This window comes from Pyrus communis, chromosome 6 (assembly GCF_041283825.1).
Source record: "Pyrus communis isolate YQ-2024b chromosome 6, ASM4128382v1, whole genome shotgun sequence".
NCBI lineage: Eukaryota > Viridiplantae > Streptophyta > Magnoliopsida > Rosales > Rosaceae > Pyrus > Pyrus communis.
In genome coordinates, this window is record NC_142570.1 from 6,051,623 (window position 1) to 6,067,029 (window position 15,407).

At 35.3% G+C, this 15,407-nt stretch overlaps 3 protein-coding genes across 4 annotated transcripts; 1 reads left to right on the forward strand and 2 right to left on the reverse strand.

Moving 5' to 3' along the window:
• Positions 1-379: 379 nt before the first annotated feature.
• On the reverse strand, positions 380-3,098 carry LOC137711336 (membrane-anchored ubiquitin-fold protein 3). The gene is made up of 3 exons (XM_068450565.2): positions 2,527-3,098; positions 1,970-2,140; positions 380-1,188 (listed from the first exon to the last, which is right to left on the reverse strand). The coding sequence occupies exons 1-3, from the start codon at positions 2,654-2,656 to the stop codon at positions 1,133-1,135; spliced, it is 357 nt and encodes a 118-aa protein (XP_068306666.1). The 5' UTR covers positions 2,657-3,098; the 3' UTR covers positions 380-1,132.
• A 1,024-nt stretch (positions 3,099-4,122) lies between these two features.
• Positions 4,123-7,535, forward strand: LOC137711459 (RNA pseudouridine synthase 7). 2 transcript variants are annotated; one of them, XM_068450704.2, is made up of 12 exons: positions 4,123-4,333; positions 4,432-4,475; positions 4,554-4,631; positions 4,767-4,867; positions 4,993-5,080; positions 5,190-5,268; positions 5,383-5,465; positions 6,019-6,084; positions 6,176-6,232; positions 6,459-6,584; positions 6,938-7,173; positions 7,287-7,535. In XM_068450704.2, the coding sequence occupies exons 1-12, from the start codon at positions 4,243-4,245 to the stop codon at positions 7,387-7,389; spliced, it is 1,152 nt and encodes a 383-aa protein (XP_068306805.2). In that variant the 5' UTR covers positions 4,123-4,242; the 3' UTR covers positions 7,390-7,535. The 2 variants fall into 2 exon arrangements, with proteins under 2 accessions (XP_068306805.2, XP_068306803.2); XM_068450702.2 differs by having other exon boundaries at positions 4,126-4,333; positions 5,190-5,465.
• Positions 7,536-11,933: 4,398 nt separating this feature from the next.
• Positions 11,934-14,246, reverse strand: LOC137709810 (bidirectional sugar transporter SWEET10-like). Its single transcript, XM_068448798.2, has 6 exons — positions 14,084-14,246; positions 13,744-13,780; positions 13,408-13,630; positions 13,155-13,316; positions 12,856-12,975; positions 11,934-12,544 (listed from the first exon to the last, which is right to left on the reverse strand). The coding sequence occupies exons 1-6, from the start codon at positions 14,124-14,126 to the stop codon at positions 12,242-12,244; spliced, it is 888 nt and encodes a 295-aa protein (XP_068304899.2). The 5' UTR covers positions 14,127-14,246; the 3' UTR covers positions 11,934-12,241.
• Between the last annotated feature and the right edge of the window lie 1,161 nt (positions 14,247-15,407).

The window sequence follows — 15,407 nt, forward strand, 5'->3', positions numbered from 1 at the left end:
AAATATGTGGGGGTAAAGATTCTATATTTTTTTACTTTTATTGACAACAATTTTTTAAAAAAATATTTTTTGTTTTTTTTTGTTTTACCAAATACATTTAATGTTTCAAAATTTTTAATTAACGGCTGTTTTTTAAAGCACCACAATCATAAACCAAACCTAAGTGGGTAGACACGTGTCAAGTGATTGGAAAAAAAGACATAGAGAAGACACTAAAACAGGACAGCAGACCAGCAGCCTATTTCAGGTCGGATAATTAATAATCTTCCAATCACATGTTCCAACTAATCAAATAAATAATCAATAAAATTATAAAAAAAGAAAAAGAAAAAGAAAAGATCTATCCCCACTGAAATATGCTTAATCAAAATAGAAAACATTCAAAACAACCTTCATATAAAATGCCAAAACTCCCTCGATACAACTTCTACGTTTTACTCCGTGCACACTACTTAATGCAAGTGAACTGAATTTATGTTTCCCGGGACCTTCATCGGAAATCCATTGACCATGACAGCCGGGATTCACACCTTAAGAGGTTGCAGGAGCCCGGGAAGTTACGATTTACGAATGCCTGAATAAGATCGCAGGTGATCTCATTCAAGGTATCCTAGATGCTGGGAAGAGGGCAGGGGATGCAATGCGCGATTTTCGGGTTTTTCTTCACCGAAGAGCCTGTTTACAGTTTCAGAGTTTGCCAGATTTCACAGGGGACTGCTAGAGGAAGGTTGGATCGACAAGCTTGGCACATACTCATGAAGATATCCGAAATAGCTGCCATGGAGAAAAGTTCTAGGCATTTCTACTTGTAGTTTAAATGTTGTTATTTGCATTAACAAGGTCTATACAGCTTTCCATTACTGCTACAATCATTCAAGCAATTTACACACAGACAGGCAGAGGAACAAGGCAAGAACCAAACCGGAAACAAGTAAGGCGAGCAACCCGTGTGGTGGAACACAAGAGCCTTGAAACTACTGAAATCACCAACAACATGGTTTTCTGTACACACATCACAACATGTACACGTTGATGCTACAATAACAATGAACAGGCGTATGACCCGAGGATGGTTTCTGTAACCAAGGGATTGACACCCAGGTCACCAGATCCCAACCTCAAAACAGTTTTTTCATAGTATGGAACACGAGCAGACAACTTTCCGGGGCAGATCATCAATCTTCTTTTCTGTTCAGAAAATATCGATGATAATTTTATTAGAATCTCATGCTCAGAAAATCATTTAAGGAATGCAACACAACACAACGTAACCTAATTAATCCCAATAAAATGTTCCCGATTATTTTTATACTCTTAAGATTAGTAAAAATGAAGAACAACGAACACGGTGGTAGCTATAACCAGTAAGGATGCTATATTATATGCACCTCTCCATTCTCAGGATGTTAATTGTGCATCCTAAGGAAGAAATAAGGTCATAATCAAATGGTAAACTTTCGTCGACTGTTGTCTGCATTAAGCCTTCTTTAAACTCGAATCTGCTCTAATATCATAGCCTGGGTCACTCTTCTTTCAGGGACATTACAAACGTCACCAATAACGCTGAAGATATATCATCTTATGGAGCAGAAGAAAGAAAGCAAAACCTTCTCATAGGCTCAAACCAAATGCTAATGACCACGTCCAAGTTAACTTTCCGTTCCAATTTTATTTTACATATTTTCCTAGTTGATTGTGGAACAACGGTTGAAAAATTTCAAGAGGAAATTACATTTACAATTAACTTCTCGAGGTATAAAGGCTGCATTTATCAATCCAGTACCCACTCTACCCAAACTAGAATTCATTTTTCGTCTATGAACAGGACTTCCACCCAAAAATAAGATATTGAAATGATCAGAGGCATATCATTTTCCAACATAGAGTTTCATTTACGGAAATCAAACTGATGAAATTTTCACAAGCCACAAGTAACTTTTCGAGATTAAGATCGTAATGGATACATTACCTGTTTTAGCTTTTTCGATAGCTGGCTGTACAACAACATGCATTACGATAATTCCACCACCAATATCAGCCAAAGGTAATTTACACTGACCCACTGTCTTGTTGTTCTCCAAAATCTTGCCAAAACTCATCAGTTTCACTTCATTCGCCGTCTTCGGCGTCATAGTCTTGCCTACCAAACAATCAAAAGGGCAATCCAGGAAAATCAAACAAAGCTGAAAACACAGTGAAAATCAGATGAAAAAAAAGAGCCAAAATTACAAATTTGTGACTGAATCCACAACTTCTACCAAAATTCTGATTGCCCAAATCAAAATTGTGTTGAGATTTCATCTAATTATTAATAAATCTAGCTCAAGATTAATAGAACAGATTCTATCAAAATTTTAGCAAAATTCTGATTGCCAATAACTGAAATTTCAAACCCAGATTGACATAAACCCCCAAATCAGAATCAAAATTCCGAATTTCGAACCCAATTAAATCGAAAAACTTCACAGCAAACAAAATTACATGGAAATTAAAGTCGTAAAAAACAACGAGTGGCAAAGGCAAAACCTTTGGGCCAATCAGAGACGACCCTCTGCTTGAGCATATCGACGGTTGAGGCCGATGAGTAGCTGAACGGACCGACATCGGTGCCGTCGTACAACCGGAACTTTATGTCCACCAAATCCTCCTCCGGCATCTCTCTCAGTCAAGCTCTTGACTTTTGACTTCTTACGCCTATGCACCGACTGATTGCTTCCACGTGTCACTCTACCGCTTCCCCAACGCCGACCCTTTTCTCCTTGCGCAGCACCCGATCGGTCCGAACAATTCAGGTGTTCTTTCCCTTCTTCTCTTTGTTTCTTCTAATGGTGGTTGGTGGTTGGAGGTTGGTACTGGTTGTTGACGAGCTGAAGGAGAAGAGGGTGCACCAGAAGGTATATCGGCTCCAATACGAAGTCGTTTCAGGCAGCAGATTGATAATAATATTACATTTACACCCTCTGCCTTTTCAAAAAATAAGGCAAAAATTTCTTATGTTTTTTACATTGCATCGTGAGATTGTAAAAATTTATTAATTTAGTATAAATGATATCATTTGTTAAAAAAAAAAAACGAATTTATGTTTAAAGATGTTTTTGAGCCTACGATTTTTTGTTAAATTGATTATATGAATATGTATGACTTATTTTTAAGTTGTGTAGAAGCCACACTTAATTATTGAGATTAAGATCTTTTTGAGCCTACGATTTTTTGTTAAATTGATTATATGAATATTTATGACTCATTTTTAAGTTGTGTAGAAGCCACACTTAATTATTAAGATTAAGTTGTGTTATTGGTATATGAACTATTAATTTAAAAGTCTACTCAAATCCAAAGCGACCTCAATCCGATTATTTATTGAGTTGTGTGTGTGTGTGTGTGTGTGTGTGTTGATGTGGGTTGGATAAATGCCTTGTACACCCATATCAACCCAAATGCAACCTGATTTTTAGCCTGAATTCCCTTATTCAACATATTATCTATTCCGCTCATATAATATAAGCTAGGTACAAGTTTTAGTATATCTACAATTGAAGTTTGTTGTTGATTTCTATTTGAACAATAATTGATATTGTTGCTTTTAAGTTTCTTTCGGTTAAAATTTCGTATGGTTGAAACATTAGAAGTGGTCTCTACGCTATTTAGTTTAATTAACTTTTGTATAGATGATGTGTGTATATTTGATGCGTTGTTTAGTTCAAAATTTTAAAACTAAAATGTCAATCATGATACTATTTACTTTACCTTTTATTTTATATTTATCGTTAAAGCTCAAAAATTTCAAATCATTTTCATTAGTTTTTCTTTTAAAAAATCTTGCAAAATAAAATATTACAAGATAATCTCAATAAAGTTGGAAAACTCGAACTAAAAAAGGGCCAAACCCAATTGAAATTCGAACTCGAATAAAACCAGCTTCTTTACGACGACGTTTTTGTCAGTTGAATACTAATATATTTGATAGCGATCTAGTGATATTTCTCATTAACTGAAAGTGAGATGTTTTAGGTTCGATACTCATCAAAGACAAATTTAAACCACATCATTACTAACTAATTATGAGATTTAACTTAATCCCGCCCTTAAACCATTTAATGTAGATTTTGTAAAAAATAAATAAATAAATAAAGATTTTAAATTCAATTTGACGATATCGTTTGAGGAGTTTGGGGTCTTGGGTTGTGATTTCGCTTCCAAAAGCCGGAAATTTGATCCGAAAATCGGAAACAAAGCCGAAAAATGAAGAGTAGAAAGGAAGAGAAGGCCATGGAGATCGTGTGGCAGACTCCAGAGATTCGGCCACAACGGCAAGATTACATCTTTCGCGACGGTAAGTTCTCAGCCGTTGAAAAAATTTCATATTTTTCGAAAATATTAACAAATTAAACGGTTAAATAAATAAAAATGTCTTTGGCGGGAATGTTGCAGGGAGGCGCCATGTCAGACCCTACAACTTCGAGTTCATCTGTCATGTAAGCTTACTTCATTAATTTGGTAATGTGATTAGTTTGCTGCGATTAAACCCTAATTCTGTGATTCCGGGTTTTTAGGTGAAGAAACGGTGGGCGGGGAAGACCATCGTTGACTTGTTCACCGATGAGTTCAAAGGCCGGCCTTATGATTACTATGTATGAGTTTCCGCTTTCGTTTTCTTGTTCTTGTTTTAATTTCTTTTACATTTTAATGGAACGATTTCGTGACGATTAGTTCAGGTTTTGGGTTTATGATTTTGTATGAGGTTTTTAATTTGTTGTGCAATGTAGGTTAGTGCAGTGAAATCAGGAAGGATACAGGTTGAGGGAGTGATGGTGCCGGTTTCCTACATTGTTAAAACGTCGCAAAAGATAAGCCACTTCGTCCACAGGTTTGTGTTGTGGTTGATGGCTCTCACTCTTCTTGTTACATTCATGGTTTTTGGTGATTGCTTTTTTCTATCTGTGATTGGTTCAAATTCGTATTTCAAATTTGTGTAATTGGTTTGGGTTGTAGGCATGAGCCGCCAGTGATGACTTGTGACATATCTATTCTCCAAGAAGAACCGGATGTGGTTGTCGTTTGTAAACCTGCATCTGTTCCGGTGAGTTGAATTTATGACCTAGTGTGCCTAGCTGGGGATGAAAGATTTTCCTCATCTCCTATAACCTTATTACGGAGCCTTATGCCTGTTAGTATCTGCTGTTTTCTAGGTGCATTCATGTGGTCAATATCGTAAGAACACCGTTGTTGGGATCCTTGAGGCTGAGCATGGCCTGGCACCTCTGTTCCGTATCCAAAGCTTTAAACATTATACTTTTGGCAGCACGTATTTTAATATAATGATATTTTGCAGTGAAATCTTATACATTCTTTATTATACTTTCCTTGACATGATCATGCTAGCGATTCATCGACTAGATCGCCTTGTCTCAGGACTCCTTATCTTGGCCAAAAGTTCTTCAAAAGCCAACTATTTTAGGCAACAGGTAAGCTTTATCTTTAGAAGTGACTATATGATAATTAGCAAACAATGTATTAGTTAACTTTTTCCGAAAACTTTGAGTCATCTTCATGGCCAATGCCCTGTGTATTATGGTAGCATGAATTAATAGTGAGTTGGTTTCTGTCACGATACAGTTCCATATAGTCCTGGAGCTACATGCAATACGGGCTTATCCCTGTATATAAGCAGGGGTACACTCATCTGAGTGGGTATGTGCAACATGTCAAATATAAAGTATACTGTCTCTTTAGGTGTATCGTCTATATTCATATAGAGTAAACCGTGCACCTTTTATACCAGTTCATGTGACTACTAAGCTTGCGGTTTTCCCAATTATTTGGCTGGTAATGTTCAGGTAGTCTAAGTATTGGTATTGGTTGCATGCACATATCACTGCCATTGAGAAATCAGTTTATCTTGTTCCACTGTGTTTTAAGAGATTCTGTTTTGATGACTAGATGGTGTGTCTTTCATGCTTTTGTGGATAAAAAGTCTTTTTGCTCTTGATTTTCTGATGTCAAATGCAATTGTTGCAGATTGAAGGAGGGATGGTCCAGAAACAGTACATTGCAAGAGTTGCTGGAGAATTTCCTGAGCAGGAGGTTTGCTTTTGTTAAAGCTGGATGTTAAAACTGCTGGTCTTAATGTTGGGTTTGACAGATTGTTTTTTTTTTTTTTCCTCTCTCCCACCAGCAACTTGTAGATGCTAACGTTATTCATGATCCTCGAGAATGTAGGAGCACAGCAGAGGTGGGTTATCATGTGCATAATGCTAGTAGTTTCTGCTTAAACTGTAGGGTCTTTTTGTAGTTTCTATGAACTTCTCTGTGATTGTTGTTGTTAAGGTTGGTTATCTGAAACTTCCTGCCATGGGTAACCCATTGTTAACTGGTCTTCTACAATTGATATTTGGAATTATATAGACTGCTTGTACAAAGTGCCCATACTGGATGATAACCGTCTCTTGTTTATGCAGGTTAGTGATTTATGTGATGATACACTCATCAAGGGGAAGACTGCCTGTACAAAGTTTACTAGACTCAGTACCAATGGAATTCACAGTCTTGTCTTGTGTGAACCAGTCACTGGCCGAACTCATCAAGTAAGTCCATGCACTGATTATATGGGCAATGTAACACCACATTTTGAATAGTTTTCTCTTGAAAAAGAAAATTATCTCCCCTTTCAATTCTCGACGGTGAAGTTTGCAAAATGCAGCATATGCTTTTATTATTGGTTCCCTGTGGTAGTTTTCCATTCGCTATTCATTTCAGTGAACTTTTACTACTATGCTTCTGTTCTTACGACTCTACCTTCCATTTTGTTTTCTGAATTTCGATATCCTTTAAACTCTAAAGACATAGCTCTACATTTTTTATTCCAAATGATCTGAATTCTGAAGCCAAGATTTGCGTCGACTAAAACATCAATGATTACTGCTTTTCTGTGATGTAGATACGTGTCCATTTGCAACATGTAGGCTATCCGATAGCCAATGACATGCTTTATCTGTCCAAACATGTTAATGGTCGTTCAACTGAAGGAATGGGTGCTGATAGAACCGCTGTAAATTCCAGGCCCTTTCTGACATCCGGGTCTTGTGAAAATTTATCCACTGGACATGTGGACCCCAATGAAGATTTCAGCATTGATCCCATGTGTACAAATTGTCCGAATTTGGTTCCAAAAGGGCAAGATTTTTATTTTCGTCAGAGTCTAAATGAAAATATTCTTTGATGCATATACTTTATAACCGTAAAAATTTGATTTCGACTGTCATCAACTTCCATTATATTTGTTGCAGATACGATGTTCATGAAGAGGCTTTGTGGCTGCACTGTGTTCGATATTCTGCACCCGGATGGACTTATGAATGCCCGTATCCGGATTGGGCATCACTCACCTAACTATTCGTGTAATCCATAAGCCTAACCCTTTTGTATTCGTCATCGAATAGCCCCTTTTGACAAGAATATAAGGCCCTGTACCATAATTTTTTTGAAGAATTGTATACAAATGCAATTTTACCCTAATTAACTTATTTTCCGTTACATTTCCTATCTTTATTTTGTTGGAAGATGTCTCACATTCAAATTTTACGGACGAAATGAATAAAAACATTGATTAGGATCCTATCCGGATCTTCTTTCCAGGGCAATCAATCGATCATATTCATTCATTGTACATCGTGCAGTTATAAATTATTTTGATTTTTTATTTAAAATTGAACATAATAGTATCTAACAAAAACAAGTCGTACGATGTACGATGAATGAACACAATTGATTGATTCTTTAAATTTCCATAAAGAGGATCCTCATCCTAAAAAAATTTCTTGAGTGATTGCCCTATGGGATAATCATGGCTGAAAGTTGCATCATGATAACACCTGGTTTAAAAACCGTATGTAACTTGAGCACCTTCAACAAGTTGACCAGAAGGAAAGAATAAGAATCTTCAACAAAATTGGAATAAAAAATGGGACAAGCAAAACAAAAAGCACAAGATGATGACGGTAAACCTTTAATAATTGATCTGAAGCTTCAGGCGTTTAGAGGATCAATCAAAGTAGTAGACTATTAGTGGGGGTACTTCATCAGCCTCATCTGATGCATTGCATATAGAGTCATAGGGTAGGGTCAAGCATGGATACCTACCTAAACTTTGGCATGCTTCTTCTGAAAATGACCTTTGGTCACTGCCCTTCATTTTACACACCTTATAAGAAACAACATCGGCAAAGTGTGAAAACGTGATTATGGTTTCGAACCCTTAGCTGATCATATTAGATCGATTGTTATGATCAGCTAATAATGTTTTGTCATTGGAGGAGCGAGCACTCGATTGAAATCTATTATAGGCCCGGAAGAGATTAACTACAAATGGAGAATTTGAACTTGAAACCATTAGTTGATCATATTATGTTACAATTGATGTGTATTTATTAGGTCAACTATGATAATGCTCTATCACACGTGATCAAGATTCAAACTTATATATAACCTTTTCCAGATTAAGCAGTTCTAGTCTAAAGTTAGGTTTTTTTAGAAGGAGACCAGCTAGTTGCCTCACCATTGCAGTTTACCCTTAGGGGGTTCGAGAAGACTCACCAAGGCATTTCAGCCTCCTCCTAGCCACCATCGTATGATTTACACGCACTAGAAATCGAACACAGGACATGAGGTGTGGAATATAAATTTGGTATTCGTTCTGAACCATTGAGTCACCTATGATGAGTTAGTTAGTAATGGTACATAATTAATTATGCAATAAAAATTAGTCACGTTAACTTGCGTCAAGCTATTTCTCTTTAGTCTTATAATAAAGAGAGAAACCTAATTTTTTTGGTATTCAAAACTAAAGATAAACAATGAGAAAACGTGCAATTATAATCATCACTAACATAACTCATTGGTGGATTTTTAATTTGTAAACAATGCTGGATATCTACACACAAACTTTTGCCCAGCAGGCGTGTAATTTGAATCACAAGTTCTTCAGAAACCGAATCCCCCCAACTTGTTAAAAAGGAGGGAGTCATCTATCACATCAGGGAATTGAACTACCAAAGAATGTTCCGCAGGCAAGTACAGTGGAATCCACCTGATTATCTGACATGAAAAGTTGATCATGCATGGTGGTCATATCTGGAAGCAATCCTTAAATTTGTGGTGGAATGTGTCCTAAAGTTTTTGTTATATGGATGAAATATCTGATCAGACTGACTCAAATTTCACTGACAGTGACTAATGCCAAAAGAATAATTACTAAATAAAACCCCTAGCATATTTCTACGAATTCTTGACATCAAGAACCACAAAAGTAGTTGATGTATAAAATAGTGTGAAGTTTGAAAGTGTTGAGAGATCCCGCATCAGGAATTACTATAAACATTAGGCATCAATGTATAATATATTGGGCCCTTTTATTGGTTTTGGCCGGTTGGATACCTTAATTCTAAGACAATATTAAATTGTAAGTAGTGGTTGTCTTGGTGATTAGGATATATACTTTCTTTAGCTCACCACGTTTTGAGTTCAAACTCTTTCTCTTCCACTTATTAGTGTAATTAAAGGTAAGAATATCACTTGTACTAAAAATAGATGGTAACAAATCAAGCTAATTCACGTGTTCAACTTAACAGATACACGTTGAGAACGGCACAAAATACACTAGATGCAAGACAACATGTTGGAATATTTTTCCTACTTATGTTGCACCTGTTGGGAGAATTTTTATGGGGTTTAATATGTTCCTAGTCACTTTAATTGCTTGCAAATCTTATTATTAGGATTTGGAATACTAATTATTTTCGTTGAAGTGCTTTATGCAAGAAACAATATTTATGTGCTTCTTGCAGGAAGCACTTTAAATGTTTTTTTTTTTTTTTTTTTTTTTTTTTTTTCAGGATTCACTTGCATTTTTATTAAGGATTTGTTCTAACATATTTTCACAAAAAGCGTATTCAACTATTTTAAAAACGCTTCCAAAAGAGTCTTTAATTAACCAAACATGTCATCTTCCCACTAAGGTTTACTGAGTTTGAGTAGCAAAAGGGATTTCAAATCCTATTATGAACTTAATTAAGGGAATTATATAATATAAATGCATAAGGATTTTTAATGGGCTTATAATGATCGTATCTCATTACGGTTACGCACTTTGTATAAGTAAAGATTCTTATCAATGCATTACACACGTTACACGTAATATTTCTCATTTAATAGTATAACCTACCGAGTAGAAACCAATAAAAGAGTTCTTACTAGCTCGTGGAGCAATATTCAAAGAAGATGTCGTTCGACTCCGTCAATCCAGGTTAGTATGTTGGCTTAGTTTAATTAATTGAACCCCTTCAAATTTACAGGTGATGTATTCCTCACGTGGGGAAACGTCAAGCCTTTGCCCCAATTATAGTGAGTTACTTTTTGGGGGCTTTTAGATCTAGGTCCAAAAACATAGATGGTTTTTAGGTGTGAGTCCAATTATCTAATTACATGTTTTTATTTCTTTTATACTCATTTTATATTTTTTTAAATATTAAAAATCAATTAAAATCTTCTAATATTATGCATTTTTCAACTCCAAAAAATCTAATTAATATCTTACAACAAAAAAAAAAAAAACCTAATATACTAACATAAATTATCTACAAAACATTGTACCTTAACTCAAGTAACAAATATATGAATATATATTATACCTGTAAGCGAGATATGAAACCGAACTAAAAGGTAGGAAAAAACATAATATACCTACAAGCAAGACACGTGAATTTGTGACACGTTGATTATAAAAAGAATTTGTCATATCGATACATAAAAATAATTAACCTGTGATATAGGTTGATTATAAAAATTAAAAATAAAATCCATAAATGAGGTTTAAAGCACGAGGAAGAACAAGAAATAACAAAAAATAAAAATAAAAAGAAATAATCAAAGAGATAATTAGGAAGAAATTTGATTTTTATAATAAATCTTATCATTGAATAGATAATTATTGATAATAAAATAATTAAATTTAAGGAATTGGACTTATTTTAATAAATTGGACTATTCCTACTATTGGCTAAAAAAATTGGACTTATATCAAATTTTCCCTACTTTTTTTTTTTGCTAGGAAGAATATTCTTATGTGTGCAGTGTGCAGGTTCCAAACTTATGTAGATGGATGATTTTCTTCCACTTTGCCTTGGCTAGAGCTAGCATATTGATATGTTAATTAAGGTGGATCCATTCAGATCGGCCTGCTGCAAGTTTTCGAGTCATTCAACACTAGCTAGATAGCATGTAGAGAAAGAGAAAATATGGGATTCTCCACTACTTGGATTTAGGAAGACTAATTGTGTTGTTTCGTTTTGGTTGCTAGGGTTTCTCTTGTCTCCGTCTCTCCCAGTGGAATTTCCTGAAAATGCTAGCTAACTTAATATTGGCAAAAATTAAACCTCATAGGCTTGTAAGAAGAAAATTCTCTGCCTACTTTTAGTTTATATGTAGCAGTGAGACTCTTTTCTGTGTTAGCTAGTGACTTTTTTATCCATGATCGCAATTGACATACTTGGAATAATTATAAAAGTGACAAGTTATAGTCTACGATGCGTTCTTTCTTCGTCAAGCTTATTCTAATTGTCATTTTCATTTGTAAGAAGGAGACCAGATTCATATCTATTCCAGCAACAGCCATGTCAAATTGAGTTATATAGTACTTTGATAAGTTTTTTCCGATTGTTTTGGTTTTTCTTGATAAGAATTTCAAAAGTTTGTTAGGAAATACTTTAGCGAATAACTTTTCGAGAATTAAACTACAGAAAATATCTATCACCTATCTACCAATTGTTAATGTTGACGAGTGCGATACAATGGGGTTCATTTGTTTTGCTTTTGCCTGTAAGTTGGAGTTTTAAGGAGAAATTTGTGAAGAGCCCTCAAAAGAAAAAAGAAAAAGAATGTAGAATATATAGCATGTAATGAACTAGTAATATTATTTTCCTTGATACATTGAAATAAACTTAACTATTTTAAAGCTAGTGACACAACTACATCAGATAGCTACGTAGCTTTAAGGGGACGCAGATACTGAAAGACTAAGCTTAGATAGAGATACAATACAGACACACCCATGGCACTACCCCTAATTAATTAGAGTACAGTTAATCCAATACACAAATTAAACTTTAATTATGAAAATTGAAGGAACTATGCTCTTGAAGACTTAAAGAACTTTATAACATATGTGCATGTTCCTTCAGTTTTTGGGTCATACTTTGGTGGAGGCATCATCATCCATGGTAGGTTCCTTGGTTTCCTCTGTCTTTTCAGCCATGATAATTATATTTTGAACCACTTCAATCATGTCACTTGTAATGTCCACATTTGGTTGCAGAATCACCGCAGGGCTCATTTCTGGACACACCAAAGTACTGATCTTCCTCACATCAATAATGTGTTCTGATAATTCTTGACCTTTTGGCTGATCTTCCAGAACTTCCTTTGCATTCTTGTAGACTACGTAAACCACCATTTGAACAACCCCTAAGAAGAAGCCCAGTATGTTTGGTAACTGTTGGTTCAATAAACCAAGAGGAAAACAAAAGATTAATATACAAATTTTTACAGCAAGTTTCAAATCAAGGCATAAAATATAAGGAAAACTAATGAAAATGGCTTAAAAACTTTGAGTTCTAATGATAAGGACAAAATAAAAGGTAAAGTGAATAGTACGAGGATTGACTTTTTAGTGTAAAAATGTGGTTTTTTGGTAAAATGAACAGTACCGAGAGCTTTTTGTTAAAGTTTCCTAAAATATAATTATACACTTCTGCATGTTACATGCATGTAACTTATATAAGTAAACTACTAAGGTACACTTACAGCTATGTAGTAGTCCTTGATCAGAAAACCATAGAAGAACCATGCGACTGCACCTAATGTTAGGAAAAATGATAACGGAAATGGCATGAACTCAACACTCTTGGTCCTTATTACTTGTCTCTGCACAAATTTACCACTGTTACATTAAGAAATTAATTTGATCCTGGAAGAAACTAAAACCTTCTTTGTATCATCCCAACCAATTATATAGTACCGTCTCTTCCAATAAGATATTTAACACAGTTAGTTGAGATGTTACAAATAGTTAAGATTTGCTTTAAGTCGAAGTTGCTAATTACCAGGACACCAAGAGGTGCGACAAATACGCTTAGGCTGAACACAAGACAAATCCATCCCACAATCTTAATACGCATTTCACCTGTGGCTAGAAAGCGAGTCAAAACAACCATCACTCCGTAACTAAAACAGTTCAGTGAGAACAGAAGCGTTGCAGTTGAGATCTGCAAGAAGCAAATTAAACCCATATGTATGCGATACATATAATTTGAAGACTGTTAGTGTTAATGATGGAGTTTGACGATCAATACATACCCTGGCCTTCTTGGGGGCATACAAAAGGAAGAGGGAAATGTAAAGAGTCTCTATGACGCCGCCAACCGAGTTGATTGTGATGAGAAGATTGGCATCATATTTAAGCTCTTCCTTAAGGAGGGCATAGTATATGTACAGCATTGAACTCAACAGCCCTATTACATATGGAAGTGCTTGAAAACCTTCTGTTGTTTTTTTCTTGTAAATTGTATAAAAAGTTGGCCTGCAATTGCAAAAATCATTGTTCTCATTAGCTAGGACGCATATGAATATTTGAAAATTTTCCATGGAATAGTTAATTAATACATTTAATCAAAATAAAAGTAAACCACTTACACTGGAGCAAGGAAGACCAAAAGGGAGATGATGTTGCCTATGATAAAAGAATTGAACAAGGGACAAGAGGAAAAAAAATCAGTTTATGAACTTGAAATCTTAAACACAACTTATTAACACATACTACAAAGAAATAGTAATGTAGTGTGCATAAATTAAGTTGTGACCATCGATCCTTTTGTGAAGACATGCATATAAAAGAGGGTTTAATTAGGCACAAAGGAATATAACTAAAGAAGTTCCCATTTAGCATTCGAAAATGGGTTAATTATAATTAGCTTCTATGATTGCATTAATGGTGATGAAGAAAAAGAGGTAGAAGGGAAATTAGCTACAATACCTAAGAGGCCGAAGGCCAAACTCAAAGTGTGTTGAAGGGCCATATCTTTGGATTACAACCAAAAGATTGGAAGGCACTCTTTGTATCACTCACTCTCTATGATCCCTTGCTCATGCAGTGATAACAATACACAGCTGCTATCTCATACTTCAATATATGACATGCTTAGAAGCAAAGGGTGTGAGCTATTTATAATGGAGGAAGGCTACGATCGAATCTGAGGCATCAAGTTGCATGCAAAAGAATGTGTGAAGCAATATCAAAAATGTAACACCCTAGGGTTAGCCTTTCCAGTTGTTCATTTGAGCTTTCACGTTTAGATAATCCATACAGGTTTTTTTAGCTAGCTAGCCCCTATTATCCTATATTTTCCCTATTTGGTCTTTTATCTCCTCAACGAGAACGGCCTCACACCAGTTAAACCCTAGCAAGTACTATTCCTAGTACATGCACAAAACCCTTGGGGTCCCACCCAAGCTTCTTTCTGATGTGTCATCCACCAAGTGGTTTAATGGTTACAACTCATAGTTCAGTTCTAGGGACTTCCGTGCTCTTTCTTAGGGTTTGGCTCCTGTGCTTCTTCAAACACACAAATTGTTTGTGCGGTTTACACTATTCACCAATCAAATTTAAGAATGTTAGAGGTAATTATACCAATCAAAATTATTGTTGACTTAACTGATTAGACCCGGTAAAATATTTGGTCTAGATTTTCCCTGCCATTTTTTACTTCAAAATTGAACAAATGTATAATGTACTGCAACACACTGGATTGAAGTTGCATATCAAGACCACTTGCTCCGTCCTTTGTAGGAATCCAGAGGGTTTGAAATTATTTCATTCATCCAGAATCGCACTAAGGAGCTTTTTGATGTGTAATCGCACTTGATATGTAGGGCTATTCAGATCACGGCTCATTTGACATAAAAAAAAATCCAACGGTGAAGAAGGAAGCTCAGAATTAGGATGGATCCCATGTTTTCTTATGTATAGAAGAAACAACGTTTCTAGTTGACCCTGTATATACTGCCACCATACTTAATCCCTAAAACCCTAATCTTCTATGATATTCCTATGTACTCCATGTCTAGAAATATTCTAAGGTCACGTGCCAGTCATGTGCACCGATTTAATCCTTGTTAGTAAAGTTGATTAATTAAATAAGGAAACTTCACCTTACCAAGAAACCCTATTTGCTCATCCAAAACACTAATTTTGTTTATCTTGATAAGGTTTTCAAAAAGAAGAAAAGTATTCGGGATTAATTATATCCTTCAGTGGGTTTGAACATCCAAAAACGTAATTAGGATGAGATCGAGTATCA

Excerpts from the sequence above, each read along its gene's own strand:
- LOC137711336 (XM_068450565.2), bottom strand. The coding sequence starts at position 2,656 with ATGCCGGAGGAGGATTTGGTGGACATAAAGTTCCGGTTGTACGACGGC. Across the intron at positions 2,141-2,526 it reads CGTCTCTGATTGGCCCAAAG|GCAAGACTATGACGCCGAAG; the intron begins GTTTTGCCTTTG and ends ATTGTTTGGTAG. Across the intron at positions 1,189-1,969 it reads TATCGAAAAAGCTAAAACAG|AAAAGAAGATTGATGATCTG; the intron begins GTAATGTATCCA and ends TTTTCTGAACAG.
- LOC137711459 (XM_068450702.2), top strand. The coding sequence starts at position 4,243 with ATGAAGAGTAGAAAGGAAGAGAAGGCCATGGAGATCGTGTGGCAGACT. Across the intron at positions 4,334-4,431 it reads AGATTACATCTTTCGCGACG|GGAGGCGCCATGTCAGACCC; the intron begins GTAAGTTCTCAG and ends GGAATGTTGCAG. Across the intron at positions 5,466-6,018 it reads CCAACTATTTTAGGCAACAG|ATTGAAGGAGGGATGGTCCA; the intron begins GTAAGCTTTATC and ends CAATTGTTGCAG.
- LOC137709810 (XM_068448798.2), bottom strand. The coding sequence starts at position 14,126 with ATGGCCCTTCAACACACTTTGAGTTTGGCCTTCGGCCTCTTAG. Across the intron at positions 13,781-14,083 it reads TTTGGCCTTCGGCCTCTTAG|GCAACATCATCTCCCTTTTG; the intron begins GTATTGTAGCTA and ends CTTTTATCATAG. Across the intron at positions 12,976-13,154 it reads TCGCACCTCTTGGTGTCCTG|AGACAAGTAATAAGGACCAA; the intron begins GTAATTAGCAAC and ends AAATTTGTGCAG.